Source organism: Panicum virgatum, chromosome 3N, assembly GCF_016808335.1.
Source record: "Panicum virgatum strain AP13 chromosome 3N, P.virgatum_v5, whole genome shotgun sequence".
NCBI classification, from domain to species: domain Eukaryota; kingdom Viridiplantae; phylum Streptophyta; class Magnoliopsida; order Poales; family Poaceae; genus Panicum; species Panicum virgatum.
In genome coordinates, this window is record NC_053147.1 from 45507900 (window position 1) to 45523700 (window position 15801).

The following is a 15801-nucleotide window of genomic DNA, read 5'->3' on the forward strand; positions in this document are numbered from 1 at the left end:
AGAAGCATGGATGGTACTGGTTTGGCGACAGCTTAGTCGACACGGCGACTACTCCCACTCTCTCGCAGATTCGAGCCAGGAGTACCAGCTCAAGCCCTGCCATACGCCCACGGCCAGACACTACACAGACTCAGATTGAGGCTGTCAAAGTTATTTCTGTTTCATCCGTCGTTCCTCCATTTTTACATATGTTCGCTTTGAATTCTAACCCTAGGATCAAATCCTTTAGGCCCAGATGGAAGCAGCCTTCCAAGCACGGCAGGAGGCGGCAGAGGAGAGGTGGAGGGCCGAGCGGGACGACATCCAGCAAAAATTGGATCAAGCTCTAACATTTATGCAAAGCCTGGGCTCGGCGATGGGTGTTTCGCCTCCACAATTCCCTCCGGCCCCACTTGTTCGTCGTGTAGAAACTCCTCCTACCGTAAGTGGTTTTGACTCCAATCGAGTTTTGGAATGTCTTAGTGACTTAGCATTAACCTAGATTTACTTAAAAATAATATCTTATGATACATCTACAATGACTTAGAACTTAGGTTAATGCTTGTAGTTTCATTCTTATGTAACTCAATATATATTCGCTTATATGCAGAATCAGTCGGCGGCATCCAATGATGGGCCAGTGAATCCTGACTTCTCACCTCAGGTGCAGCAGACTCAGCAGCCTCAGCAGTTTGTGTGGCCACCGCCTCAATGGGTGGCTTGGATTCAGCAGCAGCAGCAGCTAGGTTGGTCGCAGACGCCTATATGGCCGCCCCGCAGATGTGGCCGCAGCACCCGCCACCGCCGTCGGGCCCGTGAGTTATGTTGTATGGACTTGTTTTGTACCACTTTTATGGATTTGTTTGAACTTGATTTGTATGAACTTGTATGAACTCGACCAGTACTTGTGGTTCTCGATGAACGAAACAAGACTTTATTTGTATGTATGTATCAAATGCCTGTGATGCTTATTCGGATACATGAAATAATCATTATGATATATATGATTTTCTGGGGGTACCATATACGTAATAATCAAACAAAAAAATGGTTCTGGCACCTTTGCCGTGTGCAAAAATCATGGCACACGGCAAACGTGCCAATATTTGCCGTGTGCAAAAACCATGGCACACGGCAAAGATTTGAACTTTGCCGTGTGCCACGCCAGCAAGGCACACGGCAAAGGCCTGGCCACGTCATCGTTCCTGGGTGGCAACTTTTTTTTGCCGTGGGTCGATAGTTGCACACGGCAAACCCTTTACCGTGTGCCCGATATATAGTACACGGCAAAGGCCGGCTTTGCCGATCCCTGGTTGCCGTGTACGCTTTGCCGTGTGCGGCACACGACAAAGAGTTTGCCGTGGGCTTTTGGGGCTTTACCGTGTGCCCCTGACACACGGCAAGGGGGGGGGGGGGGGTCTCCCGTAGTGATTCCTACACATACACATACACTTATACATATGCAAGAATGCATTATTTCAAACTTACTGACAATTATGCATAATGCTGTATGCATGACATTGATTTAGCAATTTAATCACCTAAGGTGTCACAAAGACCATCATTAGTCTAGGGGGCGTCTAAGTCTGGGGAGGCGGCGTGAAGGCCAGACCACGCCACGACCTGCTGGAGACGAACGTGGTGTCGCTGGACGGTCAATATGAGGGGCAATATGGTCAATATAAGGAAAATACATGTATTTAGGATTATTAAATGAATTTAAATGGGCATAATGTCATGTATTCTGAAGTGCAAATGTTTCGGATGTTATTTTAGCGAAGCGAACGTTAGAAGTTCTATTTTAGCGAATCCGCTCGTTTGGAGTCCTATTATTGCAATTTTTTCGTTTGCAGCAGCTTCTGGTCTACACCTCCAACATCGAAGAATGTCTGGTCGCACCGATTCAGGGTGGGCTAGCAGAAACGGTGACACTGTTGCGTTTTTTCCCTGCAAAGCTGAGTCCTCTGCCAATCTCTTATCTTGGGATTCCATTAGCAGTGGGGCACCTAAAGAAATCAACATTGCAACCTTTAGTGAACAAGGTTGCTGGTTGTTTCCCTGCATGGAAAGTGAAGTTCCTAAGCAAAGCTGGTGGGTGTGTCCTAGTGCAGACCACGTTATCAACTATTCCAGTCCATACAGCCTTGGCGATCACGATCTCTCCTTAGGTGATCCTCTGCATTGACAAGCTGCGTCGTGCGTTCTTATGGGCCGGTACAAACACGGTGAGCGGTAGAAAATGCTCTGTCGCTTGGCCGAAAGTGTGCAGACCGCCTGATGATCTTGGGGGACTGGGCCTCATCGACCTGGAAATCTTCGGCTATGCTTTGAGAATGCGTTGGCTATGGTTCAAAAACCGGATGGGTCATGGCCATGAGCTAGTTTACCGGACAAATCGGAGGGCCTGGTCGACGCTATGTTTCAGGTTTCGGTGTTTGTTGAGGTCGATAATGGACAGCAGATGCTATTCTGATCGGACCGCTGGCTTCAAGGGAAAAGAATTAGTGAATTGGCACCCTGTCTGTTCAATGCAGTTGGTCCTAGAGTGGTGAAACACAGAACAGTGGAGGATGGCTTGCTTAATAGCAATTGGGCTCACGACATATCTCAGGTGCTCTAATGGTCTAGGTGATACTTGACTATCTGCTAGTGTGGGAATTAACTAGATCGGTGCATCTTATACCTGAGACGCCGAATAGATTTATTTGGAAGTGGACGAGTGACCACAACTTCTCCACTGTGTCTGCGTATCGTGCATTCTTCGTTGGTCAGACGGAGATACAAGGAGCCAAGCTACTGATGAAGGCATGTGCCCCGAATAAATGCAAATATTTCATGTGGCTTGTCCTTCACGATCGTTGCTGGAAAGCGCCATGGCCTGCAGGAGGATGTCACTTGCATCCTTTGCGCTCAAGAAGTAGAGTCTATCCCTCATTTATTGATCCAATGTGTTTTTGCCAGGGAAGTTTGGCACCAGGTATTGTCGCGCCTTGGCCGGCACACATTATTCCCTTCAGTAACTGTTATGACCTGGCTTCCTAGTGGTCTTCCTCACGAAAAAACCTACAGAAAGACGATCGCAAGTGCTTCGACTCACTGGTACTCCTCAGTCCTCACCTCATGGACGCTGGACGATATGGCTTGAGCACAATAGAAGAACGTTCGATCATCAGTCTAGGTCTGTGTTGGAGGTCACCTCGGGCCTTGAGGACACTTGGGGCCTAGCTGGTCACAGCTCGATTACTTCTTTTGTCATCGCCCTCGATAGATCATTTGGTCACTTTTCAGTTCCTGTGTAATTTTTTCCATTTATTTTCAAGCTTGGGGCCCCTACTCCAAAGCTACTGTCTATACCTATAACTTCTTGGAATGTAGCTATGCGCCGTTCCTTGTCCTAGTTGAGGGATAATCCAGAGAATCCGTATTCTCTCTCTTAATGAAAAACATACTCGAGCACAGTTGTGAAAATCTAGACTGTGCCGGGCTTGCATATCAGATGACTCGGCTGGAAGTGGCAGTAATTACAGCAAGAAACAATAGCTAGTCTCAATGTAGGTTTTGATTTGAGCAGTATAGAAGTCTGCAAGTGTGGACAAATGACAATAGCAGACTACACATAGTGCTTTTGGTTCATCATCAATCATCATCATCTTTTATTCAAACAAAACAGAGCTTTTTCGCACCTCACGGTTTCGATCGCATGATCAATTATTGTATATTGCTGCTGAATTTTCGGTCCTGCATACTATTAAAAGCCACAGTACGGACCCGACCATTGCATATAATCTTAGGCTGTGTTTAGTTCGCGAAAAAGTTTGGATTTTGGTACCGTAGCATATTTTGTTATTACTTGACAAATAATGTCCGATCATGGACTAATTAGACTTAAAAGATTCATCTCGTGCTAATCAGTTAGACTGTGTAATTAGTTATTTTTTCAACTCTATTTAATACTTCATACATGTGCCGAAAAATTCGATGTGACACGTACTTTAGGAAATTTTTTGGAAACTAAACAGGGCCTTAAAAAAAAGGTTTCAGTATAACGTCGAAGGGCGACCCGCGTGTTGACTTCATTCTGGGGGTGTTTAGTTGATGAAATTTGTTGGTTCAAGGGTCATATCAAATGTTTGATCAGATGTTGGAAGGGTTTTTCGGACACTAATTAAAAAAACTAATTTCAGAACTCACCTGGAAACCGCGAGACGAATCTTTTAAGCCCTTTGACCTCATCATTAGCATATATGGGTTATTGTAGCATTTATGGCTAATCATGTACTAATTAGGCTTAAAAAATTCATCTCATCGTGTACATCCAAACTGTGCAATTAATCTTATTGTTTAACTATATTTAATGTTCTATGCATATGTCCAAAAAAATACACAAATTTCCGGATGAAATTTTTTTGGTAAGTAAACAGCCCCTCTATGACGCGACGACACCGCGGTGCCGGGAGCTGGCAATAAGGTGGGATCGGCAGCTGACGGCGACTGGCTTAGGAATTACTACAGTGTATGTCATTTCGACTATGGTTCTGTTTAGTTTTCAAAAAAAATTCTACAGTACTCATTACATTCAATGTTCGAACACATGCATGGAGCATTAAATACAATTGAAAAAAATAACTAATTACACAGCGTAACTTATTAGTACGAGATGAATCTTTTAAATTTAATTAGTCCATAATTAGACATTATTTGTCAAATAACAATAAAATGTGCTACAGTACCAAAACCTAAATTTTTTCGCGAACTAAAAAGGGTCTATAGAAAAATTGTATTATGTACGGACAATATATAGTGTGCTTTTGGTTGGTGTACAAGTCAACCAAAGAAAAGAAGCTTTTTTTTTCCAGCGCATGGTTTCCCACGATGCTACTGAACTTTCAAACCATGAACTCGGCGATTGTGCCGTCCCGTATGCAATATTTGTACTTATTTGTTATGCACTCATGATATTTGAAAATATGATGAAAGTGTATATATAAAGAGAGTTGGGGTCACTTGTCCCCGGAAATAATTTTTTTTGTTCATTCCGAAAGTTGTTTAAATTATTAATAAAAATAGCAAAATATATTAAAAAAGTGAAACTTGTACTCTAAAGCTAATTGTAACATATGGAACCTGGAAAAATTATGCTTTTGGTTGTTGTATAAGTCAACCAAAGAAAAGAAAAGAAGTTTTGTTTCCAGCGCATGGTTTCCCACAAATGCTACTGAACTTTCAAGCCATGGAATCAGCGACTGTGCCTTCTGTACACAATATTTTACTCGTTTGTTATGCACTAATGATATTTGCAAATATGATGAAAGTGTATATATAAAGAGAGTCGGAGTCACCGCTCCTGAAAATAATTTTTATTTTCATTCTTAAAGTTGTTTAAGTTATTAAAAATAGCAACCCAGCCCAAATACAATTTTTGTTATATAGTGTTCCAACCAACCCAAGCCAGTCACCACCCTATCCGCTCTATCAGCTCGACCCACTCTCAGTCTTTCTCCAACGGTTCCCCCATCCAACTTCCCCTATACGTACTATTTAATATATTTTACTATTTCTCCCTAAAAAATTTCTCCCCCTATAAATCCTCCTCTTCAACCATTCCCCCTACCTATTCCCTCTATACCAACTACCATCCATTTTTAAATCATATTTACTTCACAATCCAACAGAACATATTTCAACCATACGCGAGCCGTATTCGTACGATTAACAGTGCAAATGTTCATCGGTGGACATTTGTAGGGTTCGGACGAACTAAAAAAATTAGAAAAAATTAAAAAGTCATTATACCCGTATAAATTATATTTTGCAACTCAGTTTTAGGTAATACTCATATATTTTGTTTTTTCATACAAAAATTGCGAGATGACTAGAATCATATTGTTCTCCTCGGTTTTCCTCTTTTTCCTGCCACGGAGTTGGTCCTTCTTCCCGCGCGCGCCAACGGCCACCAACTCCGCGCCAGCGGGTGGGGGGGAGCCCGTACGCCCCCCACCCATGGGGGGAGGAGCGAGCTCCCCGCTCGTGGGGGGAGCGAGAGGGGGGGGGGGGGGGGGCGCCGTTGGAGGGGAGAGGGGGTGCACTGTGCACTGAATGTAGGGGGAGGGGGACGTTTACGGAGTTGCGTTGGAGACAGCCTGAGTCTCTCACTCCCGGCGGAGGCGGCTTACCTGCGCGGCGACCCGACTGCGACCTGCGCGGCGACCATCCCGGCGGCGACCCGGCGGTGGCCTCCGCACCTCAGCACCTCCCGGCCAGTCGGCGACGCGGCGGCGCACCCGAGACCCGTCCGGCGGTGCGGCCCCCTCCCCTCCCGGCGGGCTCCTTCCCTGCCGGCGGGCTCCTCCCCTTTTGGCGGCCCCCTCCCCTCCTGACGGCGCACCCGAGACCCGCCTGGCGGCGCGCCCAAGACCCTCCCGGCGGCTCGCCTAGCCTCGGCCCCCTCCCAGCGGCTCGCCTGGCCTCGGCCCCCTCCCGGCGGCGGGTGGCGCAAGCGCCCGACCTCGGCCCCTCCCGGCGGCGCGCGACGCGCCTGACCTCAGCCCCTCCCGGCGGTGGGCGGCAGGGAAGCAGATCGGCGACAGGCAACGGCGAGGCGGCCGCAAACCAGCGAGCAGCACCTGACCCCGTGCTACTCGTCTGTCGTCTCCCCCTCGCTCCCGTTTCGCGCATCTTGTTCCCCTCCGCATGTTCTCCTGCGCTCGCACGCGATGCGGCATCGCAGCCGCGCGCTCGTCGCGGCTGCTCGTCCTCCTAGCGCCTCCCCCCACCCTGCGTCTTGTGCGGCGGCGGCAAGTCGCTGCGCGGCGTCCCCTGTGGCCTCCTATCCGAATTGGAAGCACATCGCTGGGAGCTGAGGCGGCGCCCTGTGGTCTCCTATCCGAATTGGAAGAAAATCGCCGGTACGTCCACTCCGGATCAAGGTTGTTCTTGTTCGCTGGTACGTCGGAATCGAAGTATTGGCTGACTCCGAGTCAAGTTTGTTCTTGTTCCCGACTCAGAATCAAGGTTGCTGGTTGTGTTGTTGTTCTTGTAATAAATAGCAAGAGTATCCTTTTTGCAGAGACATCTGAAAATTGTTGGGCTATATCCAACGTGTTGTCGCCGAGACTTTCCTCGCCGTGGACGACGTTGTCGGCTTTGCGTCCTCTCGTGCAGCACCTCTGCTGTCACCAGCAGCCAGTCCTCCTTCGGCGCGATGGCGGTGGATCTAACCCCGAGGCAGCCGAAGAAGACATACGGCGGTGAGGGCGGTGCCTACTACGAGTGGAGCCCCGCCGACCTGCCCATGCTCGGCGTCGCCTCCATCGGCGCGGCCAAGCTCTCGCTCGCCGCTGGCGGCCTCTCGCTCCCCAGCTACTCCGACTCCGCCAAGGTCGCCTACGTGCTTCAAGGTACGCGCACCACGGTCGCTCGTAATCTCATAGATCAGCGTAGAGCAGAGTGAATATGGCTGTTTTTTTTATTTTACCAGATTAGATTTGCGCATCAGATCTCTATTTTGTTTTTTTTAATAAAATAAATTTGATTCAAATTGCGCACTGTACTATTCTGGCTAGTGGTTACTGTTTCGACGATTGTGAAGTCTTAGTTTAAAGGCGTCGTGATCATGATGTCCCCATCACGCATCCGAGAAGTAAAACCTGATACCCATGTAGTTCAATTTCAATGACACCACTATGTTCATGACTACTAGCACGAGCAATAAATAATTCGTAGCTGTTTTCTGTTTTGGAAATTCATTCGTTCCAGTGAATTTGTTCATGCTTTTTTTTTTTATTATGATTGATGCTTGGTGCAGGCACGGGTACCTGCGGCATTGTCCTGCCCGAGGCCACCAAGGAGAAGGTCGTCGGCGTGAAGGAGGGCGACGCCCTGGCGCTCCCCTTCGGCGTGGTGACCTGGTGGCACAACGCCCCCGACGCCACGACGGAGCTCATCGTCCTCTTCCTCGGCGACACCTCCAAGGGCCACAAGGCCGGCCAGTTCACCAACTTCCAGCTGACGGGTGCCAACGGCATCTTCACCGGCTTCTCCACCGAGTTCGTGGGCCGCGCCTGGGACCTCACCCAGGATGACGCCGCCAAGCTCGTGTCCAGCCAGCCCGCATCGGGCATCGTCAAGCTCGGCGCCGGGCAGAAGCTCCCCGCCCCATCTGCGGAGGACCGCAAGGGCATGGCCCTCAACTGCCTGGAGGCGCCGCTGGACGTGGACATCAAGAACGGCGGGCGCGTGGTGGTGCTCAACACCCAGAACCTGCCGCTGGTGAAGGAGGTCGGGCTCGGCGCCGACCTGGTCCGCATCGACGCCCACTCCATGTGCTCCCCGGGGTTCTCGTGCGACTCGGCGTACCAGGTGACGTACATCGTCCGCGGCAGCGGGCGCGTGCAGGTCGTGGGCACCGACGGCAAGCGCGTGCTGGAGACCCACGTCGAGGGCGGCTACCTCTTCATCGTGCCCCGCTTCTTCGTCGTCTCTAAGATCGCTGACGCCTCTGGCTTGGAGTGGTTCTCCATCATCACCACCCCCAAGTAATTCACCGCACTGATTCTCTGATGCATTTGCTTTATTCAGCTCTCTGCACTACTGCACATGATATTGTGTCCATTAGTACGCGTCGAGTGAATTCATGAGCTAATACAGTTGTTGTTGGAATGTGCATCAGCCCCATCTTCAGCCACCTGGCGGGGAGGACGTCGGTGTGGAAGGCGATCTCGCCGGAGGTGCTGGAGGCCTCGTTCAACACGACGCCGGAGATGGAGAAGCTGTTCCGGTCCAAGAGGCTGGACTCCGAGATCTTCTTCGCCCCCAACTGAGGAGCCCCCGCCACCATTGCCGCCCGATCCACCAGCAGTCTCGATGTCGTCGTCGGTCTTCGTTAGCTTAGCTCGATAAGAATAATAATAGAGAGCTGCGGTGGGGTCTGTCGGTGGCGGCTTCCTTCGTCAGTGTCAGTCAGTCGGCAGTCTTAGGGTCTCAAGTGGGAGAGAGCTTTGAGCGCTCTGCGTCATGGTCTGGTCGTGCGTGTCCGGTTGGTGAAACTTGCGAGATGAATACAAATCTCATGCTTCTTTCGTTTATGATGATGCTCAGGTTATCGTTCGTTGCTCTTTGTACTCTGTTTTGTCTTTTATATGCTCTGCTTGAAGTTGCTCGTTAGAGCCACAGGATGTCGTGCATGATGGAAACAAAGACCGTGGGCCTACTCTTTTGGCCTTTAGCCGAACCATTAACGACATTGTCATTTCGGCGGCCCGACGTCGCTTAACTATTGAAGCCTACCTCGTTGCTTGTGGGCGAACGTTTAGAGGCAGCGGCACGGCACCTCCCCCCTCCCGAACTACCTACAAATGATGACTGAACCACCAACAAATGATAGATTGATAGCGCCTAACCATGGTTTATTAATTGCTTGACTGCGAAGTGGATGATCCATTCCGCATGAGTGTCACCCTTATGCTTTTTAAACAAGTAAGAACGCCCCTCATGATGTTGCATTGGAGTAACGTTTTTTCTAACACAATAGTACAACAGGAGAAGTGCGGGCCGTGTTTAGATCAAAAAAATTTATATAAAAAAACGCCACATCATAAACTACTAAATAAAATTTATTTACAAAACCTTTTGTACGAATGGATTGTAAATCGCGAGATGATTCTAATGAACTTATTTAATCCATGATTTGCAACAGTGATGCTACAGTAACTATCTGCTAATTATAAATTAATCATGAATTAATAAACTAATTAGATTCATATCGCGATTCACCATTCATTCGTGCAAAAAAAATTATAAATAAATTTTATTAAATATTTCTGAAAAATAAGATTCCCTTTAAAAAAAATTTGTCAAAAAATCTACCAACTCTTGGTTTGTAGTTGTACTGCTCGGCCGGCCGGCTACAATGAACTTGTCAGCTGCTCGGCACGCACCCCGATCTAGAGAACATAGGAGAAGTGCTGCGAAGCGAACCTACGGCTGCAGCCTGCAGGCCGGCGGTCACGGGGCTCCATCGACCATGGGTGCCGCGATGCACCCAACCAGACACCAAAAATAGCTCGGCCCCACCTTCCTGGACCCGTCTCTGGCAGCCGGGCCCTGCCGAGCTGCTGCTTATCATTCCTGTCGCCATGTGAGAGCCACGTTGCTGTCCGGATGTCATAAATATATTTTCTATATATGACCTCATAACTAACTGTATTCGCAATCCAGCTCTTTCTTTCTGGTTGACTTCCATCAACTTGAGAAGTCATCTCCAAGAGTTACTGTGGGGGAGCCACCTTCGGGTGACGAGCGAAGGTGCGGCGCCCCAAAAGACCGAAGCCCTGGGGAGAGGTTGATCATGGCGAAGGCCGCGAAGCGAAGAGCCGCAAAGACCCAAGGTTCCGAAGGGTAACCCCTAGCGAGGTCCCCTTGGCGAAGGCTCACCTGCGAAGACATCAGGCGAAGGCGTACAACCGGGGGAGGGACAAGTGATTCTGTAGATGAAGACCGGGCCCGAAGGCCTGGAAGGAAGTCAGATGGCGAAGAACAAGGAAGTTACGGGAGACACACTTGTCATGACCAGCTGTAACCCACTACACTGATCCTTGTTGTGAGATTACGCTTGTACCCACGAAATATTCTGTAAATGTAGCAGTTAGGGGGCATTACGGGGAATTTACACCGGCGGGTAGTTGAACCACCGGCTATAAATACCCACGTAACTGCCTGTGATGGGACATTGAATACAGAGTGGTTACACCTGTGCATTAATTTTCGTGTTGTTATTGTGGTTGTCATTTCTCTCTCGAGGCTTCGTCCTCGACGATCCGGGCTGTTGTGATACCTCTTCGCCCCGAAGAGTATCTTACATCAATAGTTTTGGCGCCCACCCGCGGTTCGTTCCGAAGCGACCACATGGCAGCAAAAAGAAACCCAACCCCGGCACTTCGAAAGAGGCCAACGCTTCGACCGAAGTCCAGCCTTCGACGAACAACGCCCTCGTCACAACGAATGGCAACAACAACAATGACGAAGACAATGGCGAAAACGTCTCGGACAACTACTAGAAAACGGGCCAAAGGTCCTAGCCAAAGGTACCAGCTGCTGTTGCAGCCAGTACTAATGCAACAGCAGCTGGTACTTTTGGCCAGCGGCGCTCAAAGGGAAGGGTTTTGGTACTGGGTTGAACCACCACCCGGTACTAAAACTCGCGAATAGGCACCAGGTGGTGCCACCAACCGGTACCAACCAGTACCAAAAGAACAAGGAGGAATAGGCACCGGTTGGTGGCACCAACCGGTGCCTAATGTGCAGACAATGGCACCGGGTCTTGCGATGACCCGGTGCCGCCAGGTGCCCATGACAAAGGCACCGATTGGTAACTTCAACCGGTGCCGATGCCTGGTGTTTGACACCGGTTGTTCTGCCTCGTCTTCGCCGCCCCCTCCACTGCGTGCCGCCGCGCCGCCCTGTCCCCTGCGCCGACCAGGGCCCCCGACGTAAGCAATGGCGCCACCATGCACTGGCCCTTTTTCTTTTTTTTCCTTAATTATTTCATTTATATATTAGTATGATATATGTTTAGTGCTAATAATTTATGTAGTATAAAATTTCTATTATTATTTAAATAGAAATCGAGGTAGTATATAATTTATGTATAGTGCTTTTAATATATGAATAATGCTTTTATTTATTTAAATAGAGAGTGAGTAATGCTTTCATTTAATTAAATAGAGAGTGAATAATACTTTTATTTATTTAAATAGAGAGTGAATAATGCTTATATTTATTTAAATAGAGAGTCAGTAATGCTTTTAAGGAAGCTTCCTGGAACCTGCTGGCCAAAATTGGAGGTCGGTGGCTAGGCCCACAGTCGGCCAACAAATATGGCCGGCCGACCAGTGGGTCCCACCACTGGCCACCGCCTTTGGCCAGGTAGCTTCCTGGTGGATCCGATCGAGTCTTGCCATGTCTCTGAGCTTCTAGAATGTTGCTCTGGTGGGCCATTTGATCCATGTGATGACACGTGTCGCGCTCTGATTCGTCGAACTTTTGTGCCTCGGATCATGGTGTGCCATCTAGCTCTAATTTAAGCTCAATTTCACTTGCATGCACTCTCAAGCCAATACTTGTGGAATTTATTAATAAATAATCCTAAGCTACCTTAAATTTCACTTTAATGTGTGGTTTTCATGCCGGAGTTAACGGTCAAAACGGGTTGAATTAGACCGTCAACAGTGGAGCAGTGGGCCACTCGGCCGACCATGGTGGTCGGCCGACACTCCACTGGGTCCACTGCCTCTAATCTTCTCTGGTGGGCTGCCACGTGTCTCCTAATGCTACTTCCACGTGCCTGGCTTGAGATACATCAGTTTGATTCTGCATGTGGGCCCTTTGATCCATGTGAGCCTGAATTCTGCACTTTGTTTGGTCGACGATTTTTTTTGTGGATCACAAGGCCCTCACAACCTGCATTATAGTCCTTTTTCCAACATTGTGTAGTTTCTAAGAGTATACTGGGTATTGACTTTATTTAAGATAAATATGCATATGAAATATTTAAACTCTAAAGATTTTCTGATCAAATTGATGCTTGAAATTAGTCGCTAACAAGCAGCAACACCCACATTTTGTTGTTCTCGATCGTGACCGGGATACAACCATGATCTTCCACGATGAACATCTTGAGAGAGAAAACTCTGGATACAACCACGATGAACCATGATCGGGCTAGGTAATCTAGTTAGGCACTGACTCTGGAGTCGGAAGGAAAGGACTCTATAGATGAGCATGGCAGCTTCATCCTTGAATCACCATCACCATGCTCATTTAACACCCTTCCAGAGTCAGCCACACCTTGCTCCACGGATGCGTTCAAGGGCTACAACCACCAAAAGGTCCTCTCTGGCAAAATGTTTAGAAGGATGGTTGTAGACTCATATGTTTATCATATCCATTGTAAATTTCATGAATGCATTGTCACTAACCTTGCAGCTGTTGCACAATCGACAAATGGTGGTGATGGTGGGGACTACATCACGACTAATAGCTGTAGGTTGAAGCCCCCATGGTCGAGCTTATGACCATAAACAAAGCACTACCGGTAGATAACCCAATTATCAAAAGAAAAACATTCTCTTTAAAAAAGTGAATAATAATAAGAGCAAGTACATGTTTTCCGGATAGTATGCACCTTTGGGTATTCTTAGCCCTAACCATTGCAGGTTAAGATTAAGAAGAACATGGGACATACGATGCCCAAGAACATGGGAGCTTCATCAACATCCTGGTACTTTTGTGATGGAGCACAATCTGAAGGAGGAACCAACACCGTACACCAAGGCCTAGGGTTCCTACACACTAGCCGTGTGTGTGTGACCTATCCTTGCTGTCACCTGAGTCAGCATGGTCCATATGCCCTCCTCTACTTCAGCTCGCATAAAAAATGGAGTCAACGCCAACCAAACATGACCATGCCACTACTGCACCAATGATAAGACATTCATCTTACATTCAGGCGGTAAGTGCACTCAGGTATGTAACCCCATGTTTACCACTAGTTCACTCATATTTATCTCAGTATGATTATAGCTTGATCTTACTAATGCATGCAACCTTTGCCTAATTTTTTTGGTATGCTCTGGCTTAAGCCTTGTGCTTAGGATCTTTAGTCAAATAAGACTTGTGTCGAATTTGATTATTGAACTGTTAGAGTTCATACTTTCATAGGTATTGGATGTATATCTTTTGCGGACTAACCCATGCAAGAAAGACTTCAAATGGGTGGGTAAGTCCTCAAGCTAAAATTCATACTAGAGATGAAGCAAGGCCTAGGATTGCACTTCAACCAAAACAACCAAAAAAATTGCACAATGTATGAAGGCGGCACAAATCACCTTTCAAGGTGCACCTTGAGTATATTGTCTAAATGCCCCTTTACGTTCATGCAGTTTCATCCCAGCCGTGTTTGAGTTTTGCTAAAAAGATAAAAATATGGTGAACAACAATAAAAAGAAATAAATACCCTTTAAAAAATCTCTCTTAAAAAATATTTATATTTAGAAATAAATGGCAAGCAGTCTTGGATCCATGCTTTTTGAGCCTTCGAATTTAACTTTCCTTAAGCATGGATGTGAACAACTAATCTCAAGGCAAAGCTTTGCATTTTCGTTCAATGATTGGTAAGTTCTGTCAGGTAAGAATCCCACACAACTCGTGCATCCTCATGTCATGTCTCCATCTTGCTAAGTTACCCATCAAGCCTAGTTTGCCATGAAAAAAAGTATAAAACAACAACAAATAAAATAAAAAGAATATAAGTAAAAATAAATATTTATTCATTTAAATAAAATGTAGACTCCTAGTGATTCAAAACCGGCAGAGTCCCTCCTTGTTTCCACTTTGTTTTTCTTTTGAATAAAAGCATGTACAAGAATAAGTGTGGGGGAGATCTCTCCCCCAACATGACGCACAGCACTAGCAGACTAGCTCCAAGAAACACGCCCAAGTCAGGACCCAGCAGGCCAACTAAGGTGACGACCAACTCCCAAGGTCCACCAAGCCCTTGAGGAAGCATGTACAACCCTGCTTCATCATACTGGTTTGCACTCTAAACTCACACCTCCCTATTCAAATAAAAATTCAAATCTAAATTTTCAACTCTAAACTCTAATATAAATATGCAAAGAGGGGCCTTGCATTCCATGCACTTTCATGAATAAATTTGCATACTCTTTATTCCTTTCTTTCTCTCTGGTTCTTGTGAACGATAACATTCATAGTGAACCCATGCCATCTAAGTAATTGACTAATGTGATATGATTATTGTCGGCTCGGAAAATGGCCAACTATCAAACTACTCGATTGCTCGTTTGTTGTGCGCTTGATCGGATATGGTCTAGCACACAAGGACTCGAGGATTTAGACTGGTTCAGGCCGGAAGGTGCCCTATGTCCAGTATGGGGGGTGGTGTTCTTGCTCTATTGCTTTCGAGCCTAGGTGCTCAAAGTTCAGAGGAGAGCTTACAAGCCTTCAAGCGGTGTGTTCTCTTGGAGTCGAACCCCTTGGAGTCCAACCGTCTCCTACGTGGGGGTCTTCCCCTTTTATAGTTCAAGTTGGGGCCTCCTGTTTACCCCTTAGTCAGTCGGGGTGGCTTCGCCACTCGGTCGGTCGCTCGGAGGTCTTCTCCTATCCTGTCCGTCCATACTAGCTCCTCCGTCCGTAGCGCTGTCGTGCGTCCTTCCCTGCGTAGCTTCTGCCTGAAGGACGGCATGCCCGTTGAGGAGTGCCCTGCCGCGGTCAGGCGGTGCTGCCCTGTCACACCCGCCGCGTGTAATGGAGTGGTGTCTAGGAGAAGCCATTATTACGGCGTGGGAGGCGGAGCTCGTTGACGCTCTCTCCCGTTGTGTCGTGCGTCCTGCACGGCCAACATTGTGCCCTTGTCAGGGGGTCTTGTGGATCACGCAGGCGTGGTGTGCGGAGGGAGTGGGCGACGTGTGACCCCGCACGAGCCCTGGCTTGACCAGCACGCCCGTCGTACGGGGCGGCATTTTTGGAGCGCACGGCCCGGGTCGCCCGGTACGGCACTGACCGGGGATATCCTAGTTCGGGAGGCCTCCATGTGTCCCCGGAGGGCTGGCCTCTGGTTGTATTGGGTGCTGAGGAGCGGCAGTTTCCTGTACCTGTTCACGGGCTGCACCAGAGTGAACCCAACAGGATGTTGGGCCGTTACTACTTAAGGCAGGCCCATTAGGGACCCCGGGTTTATACCCCCATCAATTAGGTAAATGGAACCATGCTCTTCCTTGAAAAGTACTTGGGATTTCTTTTAAAAAA

At 47.9% G+C, this 15801-nt stretch overlaps 1 protein-coding gene across 1 annotated transcript; it reads left to right on the plus strand.

Annotated features, from left to right (window-relative positions):
* The first annotated feature begins 6462 nt into the window (after positions 1-6462).
* LOC120666003 (12S seed storage globulin 1-like) lies at positions 6463-8928 on the plus strand. The gene is made up of 4 exons (XM_039945769.1): positions 6463-6884; positions 7046-7376; positions 7784-8513; positions 8648-8928. Exons 2-4 carry the CDS (start codon positions 7181-7183, stop codon positions 8796-8798), a joined length of 1077 nt encoding a protein of 358 aa, XP_039801703.1. The 5' UTR covers positions 6463-6884; positions 7046-7180; the 3' UTR covers positions 8799-8928.
* Positions 8929-15801: the final 6873 nt, after the last annotated feature.